Genomic DNA, 22,057 nt, shown 5'->3' on the forward strand with positions numbered 1-22,057 from the left:
TATGGGCACCAGCAGCTGCCTAGCCAGTGAGAGTGACTCCTGTACCCAGGGGATGGGCATGGCACAGCCAGGAATCCCTCGAGGCTCCTCTTGCACACCATTTCTGCACATCATCTGATTATGAGCAAACAGGATTTAGCTGAGCTTTCAGGGAGATGCCTGTCACAAAAACATAGCCCAGGCTGTCCAGTCTGCCCCTGCAGAAGAAGCTGTGGAGACACAGACATCCCAGAGAACTCGGGATGCAGCTCTGAGGCCAGAGCAGTGACTGGGGAGCAGCGGTGCCATGAGGACCTGGTGCCAGGGCGCTGAGTCTGCTCTTCCTCTGCTGCCTTTAGCAGCTGTGAATTTTTGAAAGGCAAATCTTTATCAGTGCAGGGAGGGCTCCAAACCCACATTAATTCCCAATTGTGAACGCTTTCAATTAGTGGCTGCAGGCTCTCAGCCTGCTAGATGTGTTCATTAGTGACATGGCCTTGCCACTTGGTGACAAGCTGATGACAAACTTGTCTGAGGGAGGCACAGGGCTTGGCTGTGGCACAGTGCTTGCATTAGCAGGGGTAGGAGGACTGGAAGGTGAAGTGTCTCCTGCTGTCTGCAGCAGGGCAGGGACATGCCCACACTGCTAAGTACATGCACACAAAGGGACAGAGGGTGACACTAGAGCCTCAGCACCCTCCTAGACAGTGAGTGCAACGGGCTGCTTGTGATGGTGTACATTGGTAGAAGAGCCTCCCCTGTCCTGAGCTCAGCACATCCATCACCAGGAGAGGCATTTGCAGAGCCCTGGAGCCACCGTGAGTGCTGAGTCCTCTAAACCCCGCTGAGCAGATGGCCATGAGCCACCTTCAGAGACACCTGGCAAGAGAAGGACATGTCCTGACCCCCAGCTGTGGGTAAGGGGAGCAAACTTATGGGTTCTTCAGTATCTCTGTAAATTAGGAGCTCAAGGGACCCACCTACCCAGGAGACTAATTTCTGCACAGCCGAGGCACTGCTGGAGCTCAGCCCCCAGCAGAGGATTTACTGCTGGGCATCACTGCCCACCTGGCATGGCTCAGCGAGCTCCCAGCTCCAAGTGCCCATGGCAGCCTGGTAAAGGCATTGCACTTCCCCAGGGCACAACTGGCCCAATAAAAGATTATCAGCTAAATAAAACAAGAAGTGAGCGATGCCACTATGCCCTGTTGGATTGAAATTGTGTGAGCAAAGTGGTTTTCTCGGGGAGATTTATTTCCTCTGCTGGCTGCAGCCAGCCAGCCCAGCAGAGAGAATGAGCCTCTCGCTCCGAGGCCACTGCTCCCTCCTGCAGTCAGCACTTGGCTTTTATTTCATTTTTGAGGGAATCAGAACAATAAAGGCAATACAAACAGGGACTCGCCCACCACCAAGCAAAGGAGCACACGTGTGAGCACACACACTACGTGCTCCAGGCCCTGCTCTCTCACCACACCAGCCAACACCCCAGCCCCAAAGCCCCACCTGTCACCCACAGCCAGAGCCAGGAGGGCAACGCCATGCTAGAGAGAATGCCTCCTGCTGTGGCCTGGACCCATCAGCTGTGACAGTCAGGGCAGTGCTGGCACCCATCCCACCATCTGCCTGTGCCAGTGACGTGGCAGGACACCAGCTGGGGACTTTTTGCCCCAAAACCTGGCCAGAGAGGGGACAGGCAGTGGGTGTGGAGGGCAGCAGAACTGACTGTGCTGTATGAGCTTGCAGCCAGAGCTCTTTGAGTAAAAGCTGAACCAGCTGTAGTCATATCTGCTGGCCCTGGGAGTCAAAGCCAAGCAGCAGCTCAGCAGGTGCTTTGCTCTTCTCTGGACCAGCCACCAGTGGCTGCCAGGCAGAGGATGCCATGGCTGGTGTCTCCTCCACCCCAACAAGCTCATTGCCCTGCAGTAGGTGCCATTGCTCACACTTCTGGGGACAAACACTCACAGGGGGCTGCACACTGGGCAAGGACAAGTCCCCAGAGTCCCAGGACCCCTCAGGTGAAGCCTTGGTCTCTGCTGTGGGCAGCTGCTGCTGATGTGGGACAGATCTTGGTGGGGGTTGCCATGCCACAGCCTGCCAGGAATTTCCAAGACACCAAACACAACACTATAGGTTATCAAACGATCCTCCTGTGACAGCACAGCAGAAATGCAGTCTGAAACCGCTCCCCAGCAGCTGTCCTGCTGCAAGCTCCAGTTTCAGAGGCAGGCCCCCTGTAATGACCAGGCACTGGGTACCTGCTCCCAGGCAGCCCCACTCCCTGGAAAGCATCATTAGAACCCCAGTAACTGTAAATACTGCAGAGTGCTCACCTCAGCAGTCCTGCTGAATTTTGCTTTCAACATCTGCAGCCCAATAAATCTTTGTCTCTTTCAGGTGAACTGTGCTCCCTGCTCGGGCTCCAATTTACATCCCTCAGCACCACTGCCCCAGCAGGATCCCTCTGCCAGTCTGGGTCACTGCAGCTGCAAGAGCAGCAAGGGACCCACCAGGCTCCCTCCCAGGAGCCACAGGAAGCCCAGGCCCTGCCAGCTCAGAGCAGCTGCACTGCAATGGGCCTGGTGGCCACTGGCACCATTCGCTTTGTGCCAAAACCTTTCTGCTCACCAGACCTTCACTGGGCTCTTTTTTTTTTTTTTCAAATTGTTTTCAAAACAGATTTCATGTGGTCCCAAAATGAGACCATGATTGTAAATTAAAGTGTAATTAGCCTTTACGCTTTTATATTCATTAACTCTTCTCTGTTAATGATGCAGAGGCTGGAGCACAAACCCAGCATTATGAAACCACATCCAGGAAATAAAATAGTGATTTAGATAATGGCCAGAATGTATTGCTACTTACACATAATTAAACAAATGCTCAATTTACACTTGGAAACATGAATGAATGTTGATTAACCCCAGCCCAGCGACTCTGCTGGCGAGGTGGTTAAGTGGCTGTGCTGCCGGGTAGGGCTGGCAGTGGTGGGCAGCAGCGGGCAAGGCATTCGATGTGGGACACACACCTGCCCGGCCCAGGTGCTGCAGCACGGTTGAACTGACCTGCACCCCTGTCCACGGCTGCCTAGATGGTTCCTGCTCCGCAGGCTGGTGCCAAAAGTCACTCACCTCCACAGCAGCCATGTCTCCACCTTCATGTGGGCAGGGGTTGCTCCCAGAGGCATCATGGTCAATGCCGCAGCAAAGCTGTATCAAGATCCTCGTGGGGCTGGAGGTGTCAGCATAGATGCCAGTGGAATCTGCTGTGGCACCACTTTTGCTCCAGGCCAAGGAGTACCATGTGGCAGGGAGTGCATGGGTTTTGCCCAGGATCTAGCTCAGTCTTTGTCTCACATCCTCCAGCACCTCCTGCCCTCCAAATGTGCCAGTTTCTATGGAGACGTTGCCTCTTTAGCACAGGAGGAGTCTAATGAAGTCCACTTGTGCAGGAAAATGTTATTTTCTGCTGCAGATCTGGATGGGAGGAGCCCACACAGGGGGAAAGGTGCCAGGCCTCCTGCTCCATCTCCCATCAGGGCAGCACAGCACTCTGGGCTCCGTGCCCAGCATCACTGCCATGCCAAAAGCAGGGGGTTTTGTGGTTGTCCCAGCGATGCCCTGACTCACAGGACAAGAGATGCCATTCACCATGGGCCAAATGTGCTACCTAGTCATAAGCAGAGCCCAAAGAATGGAGCTGTTCACAAGGACAGCTTAAGTCTCCCTCTAAGGAGCTCGTGAATCTAATCTGGTACCAAGCAAGGCCCCCGTGGCATTTCCCAATGAGGCTGGCCATGGGTTACCAGTCAGGACAAGGCAGGGACTCTTACTGGTAGCATGTGACCAACATGACACTACGAAGGTGTTACCTCTCCTGGAGCCAGGATTCAGGTTGTGCTGGCAACAAGCAATCAAAAGTACAGGAGTCAGGGGGCTGGTGTGGATGTAGATCAACCCCTGGAGAACCTCAGGGCCCATCGGGGTTCTTGCGCCCTCACAAGAACAACTCCAGGCTGCCCACAGTGCCCAACAGGGTGGCGAGGGCAGGACACAGCAAGTGGAAGCATCCATGCTGTTCCACTCTCCTAGCGTGTCCCTGTCCCAGCATCTTACACATCCCTTGGCCCTGCAGCAACTGACATGAGGGTGGTGTGTGAGACCTCTGCTCCCAGAGACTCCCTGTTCATGGATCGTTGACTCAACAGGCCATAATGGCTCCATCTATCGGGGTCAATACGGGTGCCTTTGACACATGATAGACAATAATTGCTCCTGCTTAGAGACTTTTCAGTTCATGGATCATTGACCTGATGGGCTGTAACAGCTCTGAAGGAATCTGCACATCCCTGTGCTTAAATGCCCTCAGGAGCAACTGGCTGTATAAAACCGGAGCATGAGGAGCCTCCTAAAACATGTTTTCCCAAAAAACATGCTCCCCAAACTTTACCAAAGACCTTGGGCCCCTGAACGTCCTCTCAGTTAGCATGGCCACAGAGGAGAGGCCACAGCAGGAGGTGCAGGAGCCCAGGAGGAAAGGCCACTGTGTCCCAGCATCCCTCCAGCACCAGGGGATGGGAACCATGGTGCAGATAGATGAGTTCACTGCCCCGAGGTCTGCAGACTGGAGCTCCCCTATCCAACAGCAACTTCCCAGGTATATGATTTAATGAAAGGCACAATAAGAAGTGAAACAATTAGAATTTCTGCCTCATTATCATGGTAATCTTATCAGTCGGATAATGAGGTATTAATGGAGATTTAATGTGCCTCTCATAACAGAATCCCTTGGAGAAAACACATAAGGAAATTGCTGTAAATCCACTTAATGATGGAAAGGTCCCCAAACACCATATTCCAGAGGATGAAAAATGCTGGATGCAAATGAGAGAGAATCAAGGTCAATAACACTGCAGGGACCACACCACTGCCGTCGTGCTTCCGCCCCGCTCCCGCCATACAGGGTGGTTGGGTGAAGAGTCGGGAGCGGGGCGGAGGCATGACGGCATTTGAGAGTCGACTTTTCTACATTCTTTCCCCTTGAGCAACTAAAAAGCTCTGTGGAGTAACCTCTTCCATTAACTCGACTTTGTTTCTGTCTGCTGCCTGTGAGCTGCACATGTGAAGGGAGGTCTGAGGATGAAAGACAGCAGCGATGCCAGTCGGGGAAACCATCCGAAGTTAGTGGTGAGCTGTTCACAGCGGCAATGGCATCTCCAGCATGAGGCAAACACATGATACCCAGGTGGTTAAACTGCTCTCCTTTTAATCAGTTTTTACAGAATAATACATTAATCATCACGTTAGAGACAAGATGGGGTTCCTGTATACAAGATTGTGCAAGCTCATTAATTTAGGTTTATAAAGGCTTTACCAGTTTCAAAGAGGAGAGGCAGTACAAAGCTTTTAAATAGAGGTAAAGCACAATTAAAAGGTACAGAACACACACTACTAACTCAGCAGAGATTAATTTCTCAAGTAGTACAGGCTCAACCAAGTCACCAGCTGTTACCCAAACAGGAGCACTCTTCCCCCTCCTTATTTACCATTTTCCTGCTGCTCCAGCTCTCCCATCAAGCTGCTGGTCGAGGGCTGCACAGTCTGCACGGCAGCACAGCCACACAAGTTACACTCAAACCAAACCCACACACCCCACTCTCCCGGAGCACTGCTGCCCAACAGGCTGGTCTCCTCCTGCTGCTCCTGCCCTGCCCCTTCCCCTCACACCACTCAGCACTAACATGGCAGCAAGTTCTCCAGCTTCCATGAGAGTTCGGCTTAACACAACACTAAAATTTCCAAGCAGTACAAGCCAACACTGCTCTCTCCAGAGACTCACCTACAGCAACAGGATCGTGTACGTGGCTTTTTTTCCTGAAATTTATGGCAGTTACATTCAGCATTTGGTAGTATAAGGTTTTCAAAACAAGAACTTTTAAACTCAAATACTTAATAGGCCATACACATTCCAACTCTCTTTAAAGGAGATTTTAAAAAGCTTTAAAGAGAAACCTCACTTAGGGTTAGAAGCAAAAAAGGAATCTTCCTAGGGATAAACCCTCCAGTCCTTTCCTTTCACTTCTCTATCCAAAAAAGGCAAACACCACCTCTATAATATCAACAGGCACAGCCATGCCATCATTTAATGTGGCAGCTCCTCCAGACATGCCAACAGCCAGTGCTGAAGTCGACAACTAAGCCTGAAGTCCACGACTCCAATCTGCTACCAACATCCTCTCCCCACTCCCTCTTTCCCCAAAATGTTCCATTCATCCTTCAGTGGCTGAAGTAATTCAATTAACAGAAAGCACCAAGTTCACAGCAACAGGTACATGGTGGCTGGCACCTTTTGGCAGCAGTTCTGTTACTTTTGGTCCTTTATGCACTGTCTTTTCACCTTTACTATTGCACACCAAAACCTAACGACATCACTTCCTATACATGAAATTTATCATTTTAAAACAAAACATTACTGGACACCAGGAGAAACTAGCAAGAGGACATTACAGGAGGTTTTTTAATTCTTTGGAAAGTCTCATTCACTAACTACACCTACCAAGACTATATGAAGGACTTTCAGAGTAGGTTGATAAAAAGAAGCAAAGGACCATCTCACTATGAAGACTCTTAGCTCATCTGGGGCTCATTGAAACGTTTACTGCTTTAAAAATAACTAAATAGTAATTAAAAAAGACTCCAGTTCTTTTAAGTATTCTTCTACACAGCAAAACAAAGTGATAAAAATGTGAAGGAAATGGTTCTTGCTGCTTCCATACAGGAGAGCAAAGCTGAAGGACCTGACGGTGCTGATTAAATCCTGCCTGCCAAGTCTGCCAACAGAAGCAGGGCACAGGGTGAGCACCAGCTTGAGTGTCTTTGTGCCTTCACTACATGTTGTACAATGCTCTCCTCGACTAAAAGCCAAACTGCAGGACTTAAACAATTTTCATACATCGGTCTTAACATCTCAGACATTCAAGTAATAACTTAATATTACAGGACACTTCAGTATAAATAATTTTATATTGCTTTTAGATATGATCTGGCCATATCTTCAAGGGCATATTTGTGCTTCACTGCTGAGTGTTATTGGTCAGGGCTGTGTTGCAATATGAAGTTAGGTGTTCAGCACCAAATACCCATCAAGGCTAAATAACTGGAATATTGCAATGTTACACAGACTGAGTTACCACAGTAAGGCAGATCAGAACAGTTTTGTTTTGACTGAGTATTGCTCCTCCAAACAATCAAGTCTCTAAGAGAGGAGAAAGACTATAAACAAAAGAAAAAAAGTCACCCTCTCACCTGTGATGAGTTTGGCAAAAATGCTATACTGAATTATGTATTGGTGTCCCAGAAGGTCAATTTCTTTATGCCTTGACAAGTAGCACAGCCAAATCAAGCACCTGATATTTGACAGAAATTGCTCAGATTTCAATTCAAATTATTTTCCCAAGTATTAGTTACTTATGGGTTTTAAAACAAACAAACAAACAAACAAAAAAACCAACAACCAACCAACAACAACAGAAAACACCAAACCCACAAAAAATCTGATTTGGAAAGAAAAATAGAAATATTCTGTTTCCTTCACCACTCGCAGACACCAAGTCTTAACACATCCCTCTGTAAGAAGTGCAATGAACTCTCTGGGAAGAGCAAGAAATAATACTGACATGAAAAAGTTCACTGCTCACTGTCCCTTTTTGCTGCAACTCCAGCTAAAAAAGAACAGCGAGTGCTTATGTGCAGGTTACAACCACTGGCCATTGCTCAGACCATCTCACTCATGAAAAATCCAGGTGGTATTGTGCATAAAAACTTCTTTAGATTGCTAATTATCAGTTTAAGGGGAAGGTGGGGTGAGAGATCTATAAAACACCCTGAACTGATGTTATGATATGCTTCATAAAGAACAGTATCATCTTTTAAAACATTTTATATGAACAGTAAAACTCGCACTGCTGCATAGCAGACAACACAGAGAACATTTAGTAAAAACATTCACTGAAACCCCTGGCATATGTATTTAATGTCACTAATCAAAATATATATTACAGTCCAAGGTTCTGTTAAGGATCTCTGTTTGGGGTTTGTACAGTATACACAATATCTCAGAAAAAATATTACAGTAAGGTATTTTATTTCTCCTTTTTTTATATTAGACTTATCTATCGTAACTTACAGTCCCTCTCCTCCATATATCCAAATCCCCCAAACACCCTAATGCCCTAAGCCAAAAAGTGTTTAGCTATCTAACAAGCCCTGCTATTATAAATTCCAGTTTTAGAAATTTCAGTCATCTTTAATTACATTTTAATAAATAGTTCAGTTTGCCCTTTTTAAATCTTAGCCTTTCAAGGAAGTCCTTTCATTACCAGAACACAGTATGTCACAACCTGTTAGAGGTCAGAGAGGCTTCTGCTTGTTTATCCAAAGAATAGTGAGTCCAAAGATAACTGCAGTGCATTAAATATAGTTATAGAATATTTACACTGTCCTCTCAAGATTTTGAATTTAGGTGAAATATAACTGAGAACTAATGTCAGCTACTTTCAGTGTGGCTGGTGTTTTATTAATAAAAGGTGTATTAAGCTAGAAAGTATACTAAGTGGTTGCCCTGATTCTTCTTGTTTCAGTTTTCTGTTAGAAATTAAACAAAGTGAATTATTCACGTGAGTAAGAATTTAGGAAGGGGAGTGGTGGAAAAAGTATGAAGAATTTCCTGTGTGTTTTGAGATTCCAAAATACCTGAAAACTGTGGTCCCTTTCGCAGTGCCAGTATCTACAGGGGAGAAAAACGCAACCAAAAGAGAAGAGGAAAATCTGTTAAATTAATTTGATTAGTAAAGGTGTGTTTTAAAATGCCTCAATTCTGTACAGTATTATACACGGAAAGTCTCTTCTTCAGCTTTTGCAGCTGTTGTACATTCTTTGACACTCTGCTAACAATCTGCCCGTACATGTGCTGTGTGAGTTACTTGCGATCGTCGATAGTTTTGATGAATTCAACTGCTGCTGTGAACTGCATCCACCAGTACGACTCTTCTCCAGACAAACAGTTGGCATAGAAACTACTGATGTACTGAACAGTGGACAGCAAGCAAGGTGGATTTGCCTGGGGGTTAAAGAAAGAGATACCAATGGTTTGTTTGTAAAGCTGAACACGAGACATTACAGATATAGAAATACAGTTCTGTTTGTGCACTGATCCTCACAATCATGGGATTATGTGATGAATCTGTAGATCTGTAGGGCAGTGACTGTTTAGCCAGACCACTACCATTTCACACACTCAGAAGGCATCAGACATCATGAAAGGAACAATTTCTAAACAAGGAAAGATGACTGGCAGGCCAAGAGAAAGAATCTATGACAGTCATCAAGGATTTCAGCAGGTGGAAAAGCCTGGCCTTTAGCACCTTAGACATCAGAGCCCATTCTCCAAACATCTGCACATCAGAAAAAGTCAGCAATGCAAAAGAAGTTAGTCCTAGTGTGGATCTTGGTCCTGACAGGACAGCATTAAGCAGACAGAGACGGTAGGTGCTGGTGTACATATCTCAAAAACCACTCCACTCCATACACAGTGTTTGCACCCCAGTTTCCATGGTTCCAAACGCAAAGTTTGCTTGGATTCAAATCCCATAACTGTGACCACATTTCAGATGTTTCCATTTAAACCTGCTGAATTAGATCTGGGTTTGAGTCTACATGCTCCCAGTTACCCAAACGCGTTGTTCTTCCTAAAATATACTTGCTCGTTACAAGAATTAGCTGGGGTTTGTGATCTTTGCAAAAGAACTCACCTTTATGAGGACAAAGACCAGAACGGGAACAAAATCATCTGCCCCAGGTACTGAATCTTCATTTGCCAGACTAAGCAGGTTCATGATGGTTGAACACATTCGCAGGATACACTGGACTTTGTCTCGGGGGGTTTTGTAAGCGCTTATTGTGCGGATTTCAGACTGTGCAGATGGCCACGGTGCCTCCCGGAGATAGACCTAGGGAAAAAAACAACATGCTGCCAGTTCCTGTTTGTCCAAGCTACTGAAGTACCAGAGATCTGCAGGCAGGAGTAAGGCTCTGGAGAAAGAGGAAGTTTTAACTCGAGATGGCTATGTTACACTCTCAATGAAAGTGGCTTCCCCACTGTCATAAAAGTAAAAACTACAAGGAGACAGCACTCTGCGTGCAACTAACACGATTAGCCTGAGCTCCCTCCTGACTTCTCTGGTACACTACTTCAAATCAAAGCAGAGCTGCAAGTCTGTCTTCCTCAGCAGCAGCTTTAGTAACACTCACCATTTTGAGTCAGACAGTTCAAGTACTGAACTGAGGACTAGAAAAGCTACAAACATCCAGCCTCTGACGGGCTCCTTAAGTCTACCAACCCGCTTTAAGTTATCCTATTAACCATGAGAAAAGTGAAAGCACTGGACAAATTCACAATGTGCAAGGTTCCACTAATTCTGGCTAGCTCAGAAAGCTAACTTGACAGCTGTAGCCACAGATATGGCCTATGAATCACATTAGAAGCATAAAGGATTCAAATCTTGCTTTTAGAAGCAAATGACCAAGAAGTTACTGCATCTTAGCAGAGCACAGAATTAGTTCTTAAGTCTTACTGTCACCACAGAGGTGGCAAAATCAGAAAGGAACGAATCTGGAAGGATCAGCCAGTGGATGACACCAAGGCAAGGTATTTCAGCTGTCACAGATAGAAAAGCAACACTTCCAGATGTAAAACAACACAACTCTCCCCCCATCCCAAACACAATCAAAACCAAGCTCCCCCAACACCCATACAGGAGCAAAGGAAAGGAGAAGTTGTTACCTCAGGTATCTGAAGTGCTTTGTGGTTTGCAGTCACTACTTTAGATAACCTATGTATGTGCTCATGAAGGACCCTGAAAACAGAAAAATCAAGAGGTGAAAAGCAAGCAGCAGCCAGGCAGTGGTCCCTTGAGGCTTCGCACTAGTTTCAAGTTTGATACTACAAGACAGATCTTTAGGAATGCATAACATCATGTTCCAAAGCATGAAACCTGAAATGCATAGAACATACTGTACCAAAACAGAAAGCAGAAGTACTCCTGAAGCAGATTAGATCCTTTTCCCAGCACACACACTTGAGATCTGGAAGTCTGTATCTCAAGTCACTACATTTAAAATGTTATTCTGTCCAAGCAGTTTGTTGTAAATATAAACTTCTGCGCACAATGCTAAAGCACTTCCTTGTTCTTTTACAAAATGTTCTCAAAGGAAACAAGAGTCTGGCATGGCTGACTTAGTCAAGTCTGTCACACGAAGACTGCAAAGCTTCCATCTGCACCAAGTACAAATGAGAAACCAGGTAGTTCAAATGACATTCACTTACTGGTCCCGCAGAATGTCTCCATCCTGGTTAGGGTAGAAGGCAAGCTTGAAAATCCGATTCATCACACTGCGCTCTATTGCTAACTGCGCATCCTGGAGCTGCTCCTCGCTGGCATTCTGCCATATGGCATCCTGAGCCATAGCCCCATATAAGAACTGAAGAAAATCCTCAACTTGTGCTGTTTTGTCATCTGCTGCTGTGAGTTTCTGGAAATCTGATAAAAAGCAAAGAGAACAGGAACATTTGGTTAAGTGAAAAGCATTCTTTCCAGTAGGCTTTTCTGGAAAGAACAGCCCAGAATCTACTTCAGACTTTCTTACCAAGCATCACTGAGGCTCTGGTTTACCCACACCCCAGTACGAGAAATACAAGCAGGAACAGATGAAATAAATGAAAGAATTAAAGGAAAAGCATATAGAACACATCTAGCAAAGCATATGGACAAATACTACTTGATACTGTGCTAATCACTCCCTCTGCAGCACCAGTACTCATGCCTTCCTTCAGCCACCCACAGAGATAACACCCAGAACAATCACCAGAACGGTCGCTGGCAGGAACCAGCACATGCAAAGTTGTCAGATGCTGAAAAGAGGGGAGCAGGGGAAGACATCAAGAAAACCCATGTGTGCCACTTCCTACTCCTACCTTTATTGACTATCCATAGTTGCAACATTCATATTTATCTATGAAACACAGAATGAGCAATGCACCTAAGCTAATGCAGCATGACCAAACCACTGCCCATTCATTGGCTTCGTATTTATAGCACTCCGCACTACAAGACAACTGCCACTCACATCTGTCAGCAGCCTCCATGCCACAGTTGCCAAATTCTCTTTTAGATCATCCAGAAATAGCTGTCTCCTTTCTGTTCAATAAAAGGGCTTTAACTCCTTCCTGGGTCATTGAATATTATTACCAGATCTTTAAGCTCACTATATACAAATTCTCACATTTCAGCCTATTCAGACACATTTACTGTGCTGCACTGTATGCTCCACGAGGAAGAACCACTCCAAAATTCTTAGGTACTTCATTAAGGCTGCTATTCCTTACATTATGTTTTTTAATCTTTGATTCACTTAATTCACACTACTGTTATTCTCCATGTCCTTCAAGGTGCAGCCACAGATTCTGTACTGAGGACTGAATGCTGCATGTTTATTTATGAGTAGATCTAAAATAATTAACAATATTCATGCTTCTTTCATGGGGCACATGTTATATAGTATGTCTGAGAATACCTTTTTAGACTAGGTGATGTCAAATTACCTTGATTTTCTGAGCCCAAGAAAACTGCAGACAATTACCATGGCCTAGCTGCCACAGCATACTGTCAAATCACAATAATCTGTCTATTTGAGCCATTAATTCACCAGCTGAAATTGAAACTGCTTTAGGAATCTGCTTCTTGGATCAGAAGTTGTGTTTTAAAACATTAACCTGAGCCAGCACATAAATATAACATATAAACACTCCAGTCTGCATTAATCTTACCTTGAATAAACTCCCTTATTTTCTTTTCTTTGCTCTCCAGCAGTAACCTCACACATACTGTAGTGAAGTATCTGTTGGCCACTTCTTTATCTCGCAGAACTCTTTGCAACAGCCTTTCCAAGTGTGCTTGTGTCGTTTGCAGGCCTTGGCGACATCGAGTTAAATAAGCAATATATGGAGCTCTTTTCCTTCAATAAAGAGTGTTCTGCATTAGACTCTTAATAAAGATAGAGGCTAACAGCTTTGCAAACTGTTAAGTTGTAGTGCAACAAGAATCTTCAACTGGTTGCATTCAAAAGAAAGATAGGGCCTGAATCAGGAATTAGTTCTTCCTTTCACAGATTTCTGTGACTGGAATCACTCCCTTGCAGCACTCCAGAATGCCTGACTAAAGCAAATTCCAAGCAGCAGTTCCTGTGTTAGAGCTGAACTTTAGTCATAAACATGAGTTAAATCAATTTGTAGCTATCTGGACTGACTTTCAGGTGTAAGCTTTTTTACATCATTTGCAGACAGATGAGATAATTTCATCATTACAGGGGAAAGCAGAGATGTAGTAACCTGATTTGGTAATCAGAAATCAAAAGGGACCTTCCCAGATCTGCTAGTGAATAAATACAAGCCCTTGGAAACTCGTTAATTAAAAGATATTGAACAAACTACCTGTAGTCCTCTGCAATAGATGCCAGCAGCTTTCGACAGGTCCTGTTATCAAAGCGGCTTACACATCGCATTGTCTCTTGCAGCTGGGCCATCAAGTTCTTGTCTTGGAGGTTAATAGCTTCAGCTAGCTGAACTTTCAAGAAGCACACAATTTCATTATCTAATAAAGAATAGAGGAAAAATATTAAGGAAAGGAAATGTAGGCATGGTGAAAATAAAACTTTTTGAACATGGGAAACATAACTGTTTAAAACAACAGAAATAACAATAAATGTTATTTTGAGAACAATTTGCTTTTCTTTTTTAATTTTCCAAACATCAAGGACTAAGCTTTCATATTGCAGTTTTATTTAGCATTTAGAACTATTCTGAAATGTGAAGAGGGCCAGATAAAATGTCAAATGTCTACAAATATACCTATAATGAATGGAGGAATGGCAAATGCAAGACATTCATCCTAAGTCTACATAAAGACCCAGAGCATCATTCAAGTTAATCTCTTTGTACTGCAGAACAATTCCCAACACCACATGTATTTTCAGAGTCTAGTCTATAAATCCAGGCTCTACTTCATTACCAAAAAAAAATAGATCAGATTTATTTGGCAGGTTTGTTTGTGGAGTAAGAAAGGAAACACTTTGGGGTGCAAATGCTAGCCTATGCCTTGTGTTTCTATGCCAAACAGAGGTTACCATAAATGGTGCAGAACAAGTGCCACTGGATGGGGGAAAAGAACAGACACACACACCATGAAATAGCTATATAAAGAACATTTACCTTCAGGGTCTGTGTGGTCTGGTAGACCATTCCTTGTTGAATGTGTCAACATGGGGAAGGCAACAGAATCTGCTGAACAAAGAGCCAATCTCAATTTCTTCTTTGCATCCCTAAAAGAGGAAAAACAGTATTTTCTTACAGTTGATGCCAGGTTTGCTTCCTTCATAAGCAAACTTTACTTTGGGGCAAGGTCTTTTGATTGGTTGGTTTTTGAATACTGCCTAAAAGTAATTTGATTTTAATACACCGCTGTCGACAAAACTTCAGAATATCAGTTGCAAAGGACTTTTCCCCAACACTGAACTGCTCTGCCTTGTCAGGTTACAAAATCCCTGTTTTATCAGTGGAAATATGATAGCTTAAAACTAAATGCACTTAAAAGTTTACAACTGATCCATATTAAACTTTTAGTGGGAACCAACCACACAACTTCAGCTTTTAATTCTACTTTGTGGGTAAGATTAAACCTGAAAATGTATTTACCTATAGGAGAAAGCAGAACTTTGTGGCTGTGCTACTTGACTTGCAGAGTCTGGGAGATCGTCTGCAGACATGTTTTGCAAAGCCTCATCACGTGGAGAGTCATGCATACTCTCACCATCCCCCAGAGCCTCTATGGAAAAGAGAAAAATATTGCACTTGAAGAGAGGAGGCAGAAAGAGAAACCAGACTAATACTATCTATTTTCTTCTTGCTGTTCTAAGGCCAAGATGGGGAATGGAGACAGCAAATAAAACAATTTGTTTTGAATAGGTGAAAAGAAAAGTGCATTAAAAATATACAATCTGCAAGTTACTAAGAAGTTTGGAAGGCAATATACTTCTGCAGAATGCATGAAACAAAAGAAAACTCCAAAGCAAAACAACTGATAAGAGACATGCCAACAAAAACCAATTATCTCAATGGCAATATGAAAGAGCTGTCCTTGGGAATACCGATTTAATTCTCAGATTCTGAGGGACTGTCCAGAGATTGTTAGACAAAATTTCCTGGTTTAGAGCACACACTGTTCAGTTGTTTGCACTAACACTGGTATAGAATACTCAAGTGTTTTTATCTTTAAGGAGGAGAAACAATGTTGATGATGATTACAAAAGCCAGGTTCTCACCTGCACCATCATAGTTGACAATTGCTCCTTCACTAGGGCTGGTACGCTTAATTGCATTCCTGTATTTGTCGAGAATGTCCTCTGCAGCTTGGGCCTGCGCACTGAGCCTCGGGCTGGGATCATCTGAAAGGACCATTAAAACCAACAGGAGTTAACCTTGTATTGTGCCAGCTGAAAGCAAATACAAAAATTTAGACTTAAACATGTGGACTTTGTTTTCAGCCACATCAAACAAATAACTGCTTGTGTTCCATGCAGCTGCAATTCAAACAGATTTATGAAGTCCAAAACAACAGCAGAAAGTGAACAAATAAAGCCAGATCCTTAGCATATTTATACTGTATACACAAATGGTTCTTGTATATTTGAAGAATTCTAGAAGTGATTAGGCAAGCAGAAAACTAAACACCCAGGTTGAAATTATGTTTAATTTAGCACTTAAGTAATTATTACAGGAACGTGTCTGCAGCTGTCCTTACAGCTCAGCTATGACAAGGACATGAGCTTTAAAATGAGAACAAAGAAGAGTGAAGACTCAAGATTGAAGTACTACATATAATGACAGAAACATGACAATTTAAAAATAGTCTTCAAATCAAGAAGTCTTTATCCACCTTCTTATTCAGAAAGGCAGTGGTGAATGAACATTAACTTCAGCAGCATGTACCTTCCTGTAGAGAGATGTCTGGTGGGCACTCTGGAACTCCAGAGGGCACATTGTGAGAGAAAATTACTATGATCATGTTATTCACATACCTTGAAGTGTTGCATATCTGTCAGGCACCATGTCATCTTTGTCTTTTTCTTGTTTTTCTTTCTTTCTAAATGGAATAGGAGCTGAAAACACAAGGCACCTTATCAAAGACTATTCTGAGATAATGACCAGATTGAAGAACCTTAAAAGAAAGTTGCTAATGCAGAAGTTTGTCATCAAATGAACTTCAACAGAAGCATAACCTACCTATGGGCTGGAGCAGAACTGTACTGTCACCTGTAGTAAGCTCTACCTTTAACCAGGAGCCAGGCACAACAGTTTTGCCTTCCAGCTACTAGCCAATTACTAACCAAGGGAGTCAGGTAGCTTTCCATCTTGATTTACATTTTTATTTATACTTTAGCCAATTGATCATAATGACATGAATCTTTTCTGGCAACTCCACCCCACTAGTAAATTCACGGAGCAGATGCAAAGACAGCACATTGTGAAACGGAAAAGCAAATGAAGTGATTTTAAAATAATATATCTAAAGTCATGCAGAGACTGCAAGGATTATGCTGCCTCTTTTCTAACTGAAAGTGTGTTTTTAAAGAAGGCAAGAACATGTAACATGGTACACATTGTTCCATCCCCAGTTGTCACTATTCACAGCATGAAAGCCAAATACCATCTTGAACAAGCTTTTCTTTGTAAATAACCAAAGTCTAATTTTCAGTCATGCCCTGTGTTACAAGAGATACTCCAAGTTATCAATATCTTTCAGCTAGCATGCTACCATCTGTACAGAAGCAAGAGTGCTCCAAAATGATTCCAAGGACACAGAGTAATTGAGACAGTAAAATGCCCAACCAAATTCCTTTCCTCTTACACACCTCTTTATAGGTGCTGCCTACCTTGTATTTCAATAAATCTTTACTGCAACTTTTGTGACTTAATAAAGAAGAAGCCTTGATTTATCAAAAGTAAACAGGAGAGCTATTCCACTGGTCAGCTCTTCAAAGCGAAACTCTAAACTCTTTCTGTAAAAGTGACTAAAAATATAATAAAGGTAGAGTGCACTCTGACTAAAGCATCAGAAACAGATGGACATGATCCTACCTTTGGGCATGGCAGACACAAAACGTTTCCTCCACCAGGGCTTGTTTCTGTCAGACTTCTCATCATCGCTGTCTTTTCGTTCTTCAATCTGTAGAAGGGCAGAATCTACATTTGAGCATCTACCATAACAAGCGTAAAGACAAAATTTCCCCTCAGCATCAAGTTATGCTACATCAACTGTAAAAAGAGAACTAACTACAGCAGAGCACAAAGCCACAGCAGTCAGAAATATCCCTCCTGAAGAGGGCAACCTATGAAATCAAAAGCAAAGATGTGAATAAACTTAGACTTCATTTATTTCTTTTTATAAAGAAAATTACTTTCCAGAGTGCTGCAGCATTTGGAGCTCTTCAGTGAATCTATTTCTGATGTTCCATCAAATCAAGTACAGCTCATCCAGTAAATTTACGAGAGGCCAGATTAATTTAAGGCCCTCTTGAACATCTGTAGCTTTAGCTTGTAAAATGTTATTGGCCAACATGTAAATGATAGCAGAAGTACATTGAATTTCCTTGGCTAAACACATATAATACCAGCCTGATGTCATTAAATGCATTATGGGCATGATAGAAAACAATTCTAGAAAGATAAATAGAAGCCTTACCTCTCCCCTAGAGGAGTCTTTACTGGGAGATGAAGATGATGACTGAGATGCAGCCAGAGCAGCTGCTCCAGTGCTGGTGGTTGGCATAGGGAGCTCTCTCTCCTCATTACCAGGACGTCTGTTCCACCCAGGATCACTCATGGGTCTCCGAACAGACGATACTATATCCGAACTCCTGCTGCGGACTAGCCTCTCTGGGTAAGAATGTCTCTGCTTGAATGCCTCTAAATCAGTTGGAATTAAAGAGTGAGACCCAAAGTTTGGCAATCGGGCCTCGTTACCTCCCATAGCTCCTTCCAAGATTGGTGGATCTGGTGGTGGATGAGAGGGTCTTGCATAGTGTACTTTAGGCCTTACTACAGCAGATACACCTGTGGTCATGAGCATAAAAGAAGCCATACACATTTATTTTTAAGATCCTTCCTAATTAGCTGTCACTAACATAAACTCATTAAAAACGTCTGGCTTTTAAAATAGAAGCTCACCTTCATTTGACGACAGAGGATCAAACAATGCAAGCAAAGAATCTGTCTGAGAAGGAGGAGATGTCAATTGACTAGCACCTGAAATACAGAACAAAAAGTACTCAGGCCTGTACCAAGAACATCTTACAACATAAGGGACATTGTTAAAAACAGCCTTTAGCAACAGAAGTTTACAGAACTTCCACTGCAAAACACTTCCAAAGATACTCTTAAAGGGAAAGATCTCTGCAGTATGCTGAAGTGATCAAAGAATTGCACCACAAAAAGTGGGAAAGTCCTGAGGAGTGGACCAATTGCAAAATGCAAGAGGACAGCAAACATAATCAAACCAAATTAGGAAAAGGTGATCTTGGATCTAGTACTCGAGCTCTAGTACTAGAAAGTTGTGGAGCCTTTGTTGAACAAATACTATGCTAGCAAAGAAAAAAGTTATGTTTAACCACCAGAACTTTGAAATTGGGGAAAACTGTAAAATTTAAAGATTCCATAAATGTCATTAGTGAGACTTATCAGAGATTCTAATTTCATTTACAAGTAAGTTGCTCACCATGGGCTGCTTCATCCATGTCAGGACTTGTCACAGAATCTTTTCCCCCAAAGTCAGAGCTACATTCAGACCTGAGATCTTCAATCTTATTAGGAATATCTTCAGATGTTGCACTAATACCTTAGATACAACAAAAAGCATCACATTATAGTCTTCCAAAGGAAGCAAAATTCTGAAGTTGTTAAAATATTTAGTGAACAATGAAATAATCAAGTCCTAATTCACAGTAGCACTGAGAGACGTTATTAATTCCTCTACTCCCAAAATAACACTTCACTTCTGCTTTACATCTTTTAGCATAGCCACGAACACACTATGATAGTGGGCCTTAGGAAGAGACTTCACTGTTAAATACTTTGCAGAAGTTGAAGAACTAAAGTAGATATATGCTGATTTACTTCAATAAAAAACGTTGTGATAACAAAACTAAGCAAAAGGAAATTAAGAAGAAACTCCATTGCTACTCATTGCGACAGTGGCACAGAGGCTCTTCTGCCTTTGTATGTCTTCTGTAAAATGAACAAAGAATTACAGCTTTGAAAATTCCAGAATGCATACAAAATGCTGTTTTATCAGTCAAATGATGTACAACCAAAGCAAGTGCAACAAAGTGGATGCTCATCACATTCTCATGAGCAGAGTGTTAACAAAGCCAACTAAACACACCTGATACAACGCTGAGGCCGGGTGTGCTGGGTCGTGAACTGACTTCCCTTACATCTGTGTCATCAGATGTGCTACCCAACCCTGAACAGCTTTCAAGTTCTTGTAGTCTTTCCTCCTGTTTTAAGTCTGGGGCCTCTATAAACAGGAGACAGCAGAGAGAAAAAGTAACATTACTCAATGTCATACTCCCTTAATAGTAACATAAAGAGGAAAGGGGCTTATGTGTTGATTTAGTACATTAAAATGCAAGTTAACCAACTCAGTCAATTTTCTCCCTGTAGAGAAGGCAGGGCTCTGCACAGAGAGAAATGTTGTATGTGCACAGGCATTCAAGAAACTTTCACTTGAGACAACAGTATACAGTCAGATCTTCACTAGCAAAAGCAAACTGTGAGCCTAGACAGCACTACTTAACGTCGTAACAAAGGAGAGCAAACAGAAGTCTCTGCTCTGCAATCCCTTCTCTCGCTTTTTGGCCCATAAGAATTTCTTAAGTAAGTCTCTTACAATGCTCTTCAACTTCTCTCTGCCTAGAAACAGTTTGTCCTTTTAATACTGGAATTATTCACAACCACCAACTTAACTCTGGGACAGTAATTCCTCAAAGAAAGAGAGAAGGAAGCTGTTGTTTTGTATTTAATGCTTCTGGAGGAGTTATTTATGCAAAATGAATAAGCAAAAAGTGCAACAGTTCTGACCTGAATCACTTGGTAATACTTCCACACTCCATGCCTCACTTGTGGTCTCTGATATGGTTGAACCTGTGCAGGGATCAAGCAAGACGGATCCTGAACCTGGTAAACACAGCAAGCTGCCTAGCATGTTCTCTGCAGCTGCACCTGCAAAAGTAAAGCCGAAGCGTATAGCTAGATATAGGCTTCCTGAAGACAGCTCCAACAAGACAGAAAAATAAGGACACATTTTAAGTGTCCTTAAAATAATCATAAAACACCAGGTTCAAAGGCAGAAGTGAGCAACTAAATACAATCCAGGTCATGCATACAAAATCCTCCTTCAGAAAAGCGCCAGTTTAATTAATGAAAACACATCGATTTAGAAAGAGAAAAGAGCTCTGCAGCCTGTTTTAGAGCAAGCATGAAGCACTTTAACATACCAGCTGCACCACTAAGTTACCTGCTATTTCTTGCAAACGATCTTCATCAATATTTGGATCAAAGTCACTTCCTAAGACATCCGTGCTCCATGTTTCGCTCACAGTTTCTGATATATCTCTGTCATCTGTCAGCCCCATCATGTCACGGATTTCAAACTTACGGAGCTTGTCATCAAGATTATCCTGAGTTGTGGCTATGTGAAAATAAAAAGGTCTCAATTTTTTTGAAAGGCTTCTCCAATTACTTCTGATTGAAACAAACAAACAAAGCAACTCTCTAATTCTGTTAGGTAAGACAGTGTGTTCAAACAAGGCTGGAAAACTAGTACAGTAAGAACTATATGTTAAACTATACAAATAATTATACTGTACAAGAGGTGCTGCCTGAAAATAGTTTTTAGGCACATTTGAGACATAAGAAAAAATCTGAACTTATACAGTGACCTATCAACCAAGCTGACAGACAAAATGAGCACAATTTAGCACACTATGAAGAAACTGAACCAATTCCTGCATGAAGAACTTGCTCACAAAAAATCCAAGAGGGATTGCACAAGGAAAACTTTTATTTCCCAAACTACTCAATTTCCAACTGCTTTCCACAGAACTGCAGCTTTGCCATCTACACCTCAAGCACCTGCATAGAGAATTTACACCTACCTTGTTCATGCTCTAAAAGCTGCAGAGCTTCAACACCATTGCTCCCGGAGGGGCCCGCACCAAGCTCTGACACAGACTCCCCTTCTAAGTCCAAAGATGACACAGAGTTGGAGCGATTTGAAGGACCTGCAAAAACAGATTTTACTGTAAAGTGAACACTGACAGTTCCTAAATATACAGCATTAACAACCCAGGACACAATTAACTAGAAAGATGTAAACAAGCAGCAGTTCTAATATAAAATAATAAAGTGATGAACGAATGGTAAATTTGCTCTAGTTTTGATCCCTGTTCTGCAGATACTTGATCCACACTGATCTGAACTTCCCATGTTTAGAGTATCACACTAACTACAATAGCCATGGAATGATTGGGGTTGAAAGGGACCTTAAAGCTTATTTGCCACAGGCAGGGATACCTTCCATTAATCTACAAATCCATTAGCAGAAATGTCTGGCATCTCAACATCACCGTATTTAACTATAACTACCAAGTCAATAAGGTTTTTGCCATTAATTAGTTTACTTATCTACTAATTTGTTTTCCTGAGGAGAGCAAAAACTAAGTAATGGAAGTTATATAAAATAACACATGCTGAGTGATCTGCACAAACCTCTGTAACACCACAAATAAACTGGTGCTTTGCTGTGGCTAATAGATTCATACATCTGGGGCTATGTAAAAGCTTAGACCTAAGTTAGATTATCTTAATAATTAGCACTGCACTAAGTTTCAAAAATAAAAAATAATTTTAAAAA

At 42.7% G+C, this 22,057-nt stretch overlaps 1 protein-coding gene across 4 annotated transcripts in view; it reads right to left on the minus strand.

The window, feature by feature from the left end:
• Window positions 1–5,224: 5,224 nt before the first annotated feature.
• The window catches only part of GAPVD1 (GTPase activating protein and VPS9 domains 1), a 31,655-nt gene continuing 14,822 nt past the window's right edge, over window positions 5,225–22,057 (minus strand). For all 4 annotated transcript variants that reach the window (XM_064171658.1, XM_064171657.1, XM_064171656.1 and 1 more), the window contains 18 exons: window positions 21,300–21,425; window positions 20,660–20,833; window positions 20,224–20,364; window positions 19,526–19,660; window positions 18,860–18,979; window positions 18,313–18,390; window positions 17,828–18,198; window positions 17,224–17,311; window positions 16,164–16,244; window positions 15,408–15,530; window positions 14,782–14,911; window positions 14,299–14,408; window positions 13,522–13,681; window positions 12,859–13,046; window positions 11,359–11,572; window positions 10,816–10,888; window positions 9,785–9,982; window positions 5,225–9,093 (listed from right to left, as the gene is read on the minus strand). In XM_064171658.1, coding sequence (XP_064027728.1) covers window positions 8,953–9,093; window positions 9,785–9,982; window positions 10,816–10,888; window positions 11,359–11,572; window positions 12,859–13,046; window positions 13,522–13,681; window positions 14,299–14,408; window positions 14,782–14,911; window positions 15,408–15,530; window positions 16,164–16,244; window positions 17,224–17,311; window positions 17,828–18,198; window positions 18,313–18,390; window positions 18,860–18,979; window positions 19,526–19,660; window positions 20,224–20,364; window positions 20,660–20,833; window positions 21,300–21,425 — 2,651 coding nt within the window. In that variant the 3' untranslated portion in view covers window positions 5,225–8,952. The remainder of the gene's footprint in view (window positions 9,094–9,784; window positions 9,983–10,815; window positions 10,889–11,358; window positions 11,573–12,858; window positions 13,047–13,521; window positions 13,682–14,298; window positions 14,409–14,781; window positions 14,912–15,407; window positions 15,531–16,163; window positions 16,245–17,223; window positions 17,312–17,827; window positions 18,199–18,312; window positions 18,391–18,859; window positions 18,980–19,525; window positions 19,661–20,223; window positions 20,365–20,659; window positions 20,834–21,299; window positions 21,426–22,057) is intronic.

This window comes from Pogoniulus pusillus, chromosome 35, assembly GCF_015220805.1.
Source record: "Pogoniulus pusillus isolate bPogPus1 chromosome 35, bPogPus1.pri, whole genome shotgun sequence".
NCBI lineage: Eukaryota > Metazoa > Chordata > Aves > Piciformes > Lybiidae > Pogoniulus > Pogoniulus pusillus.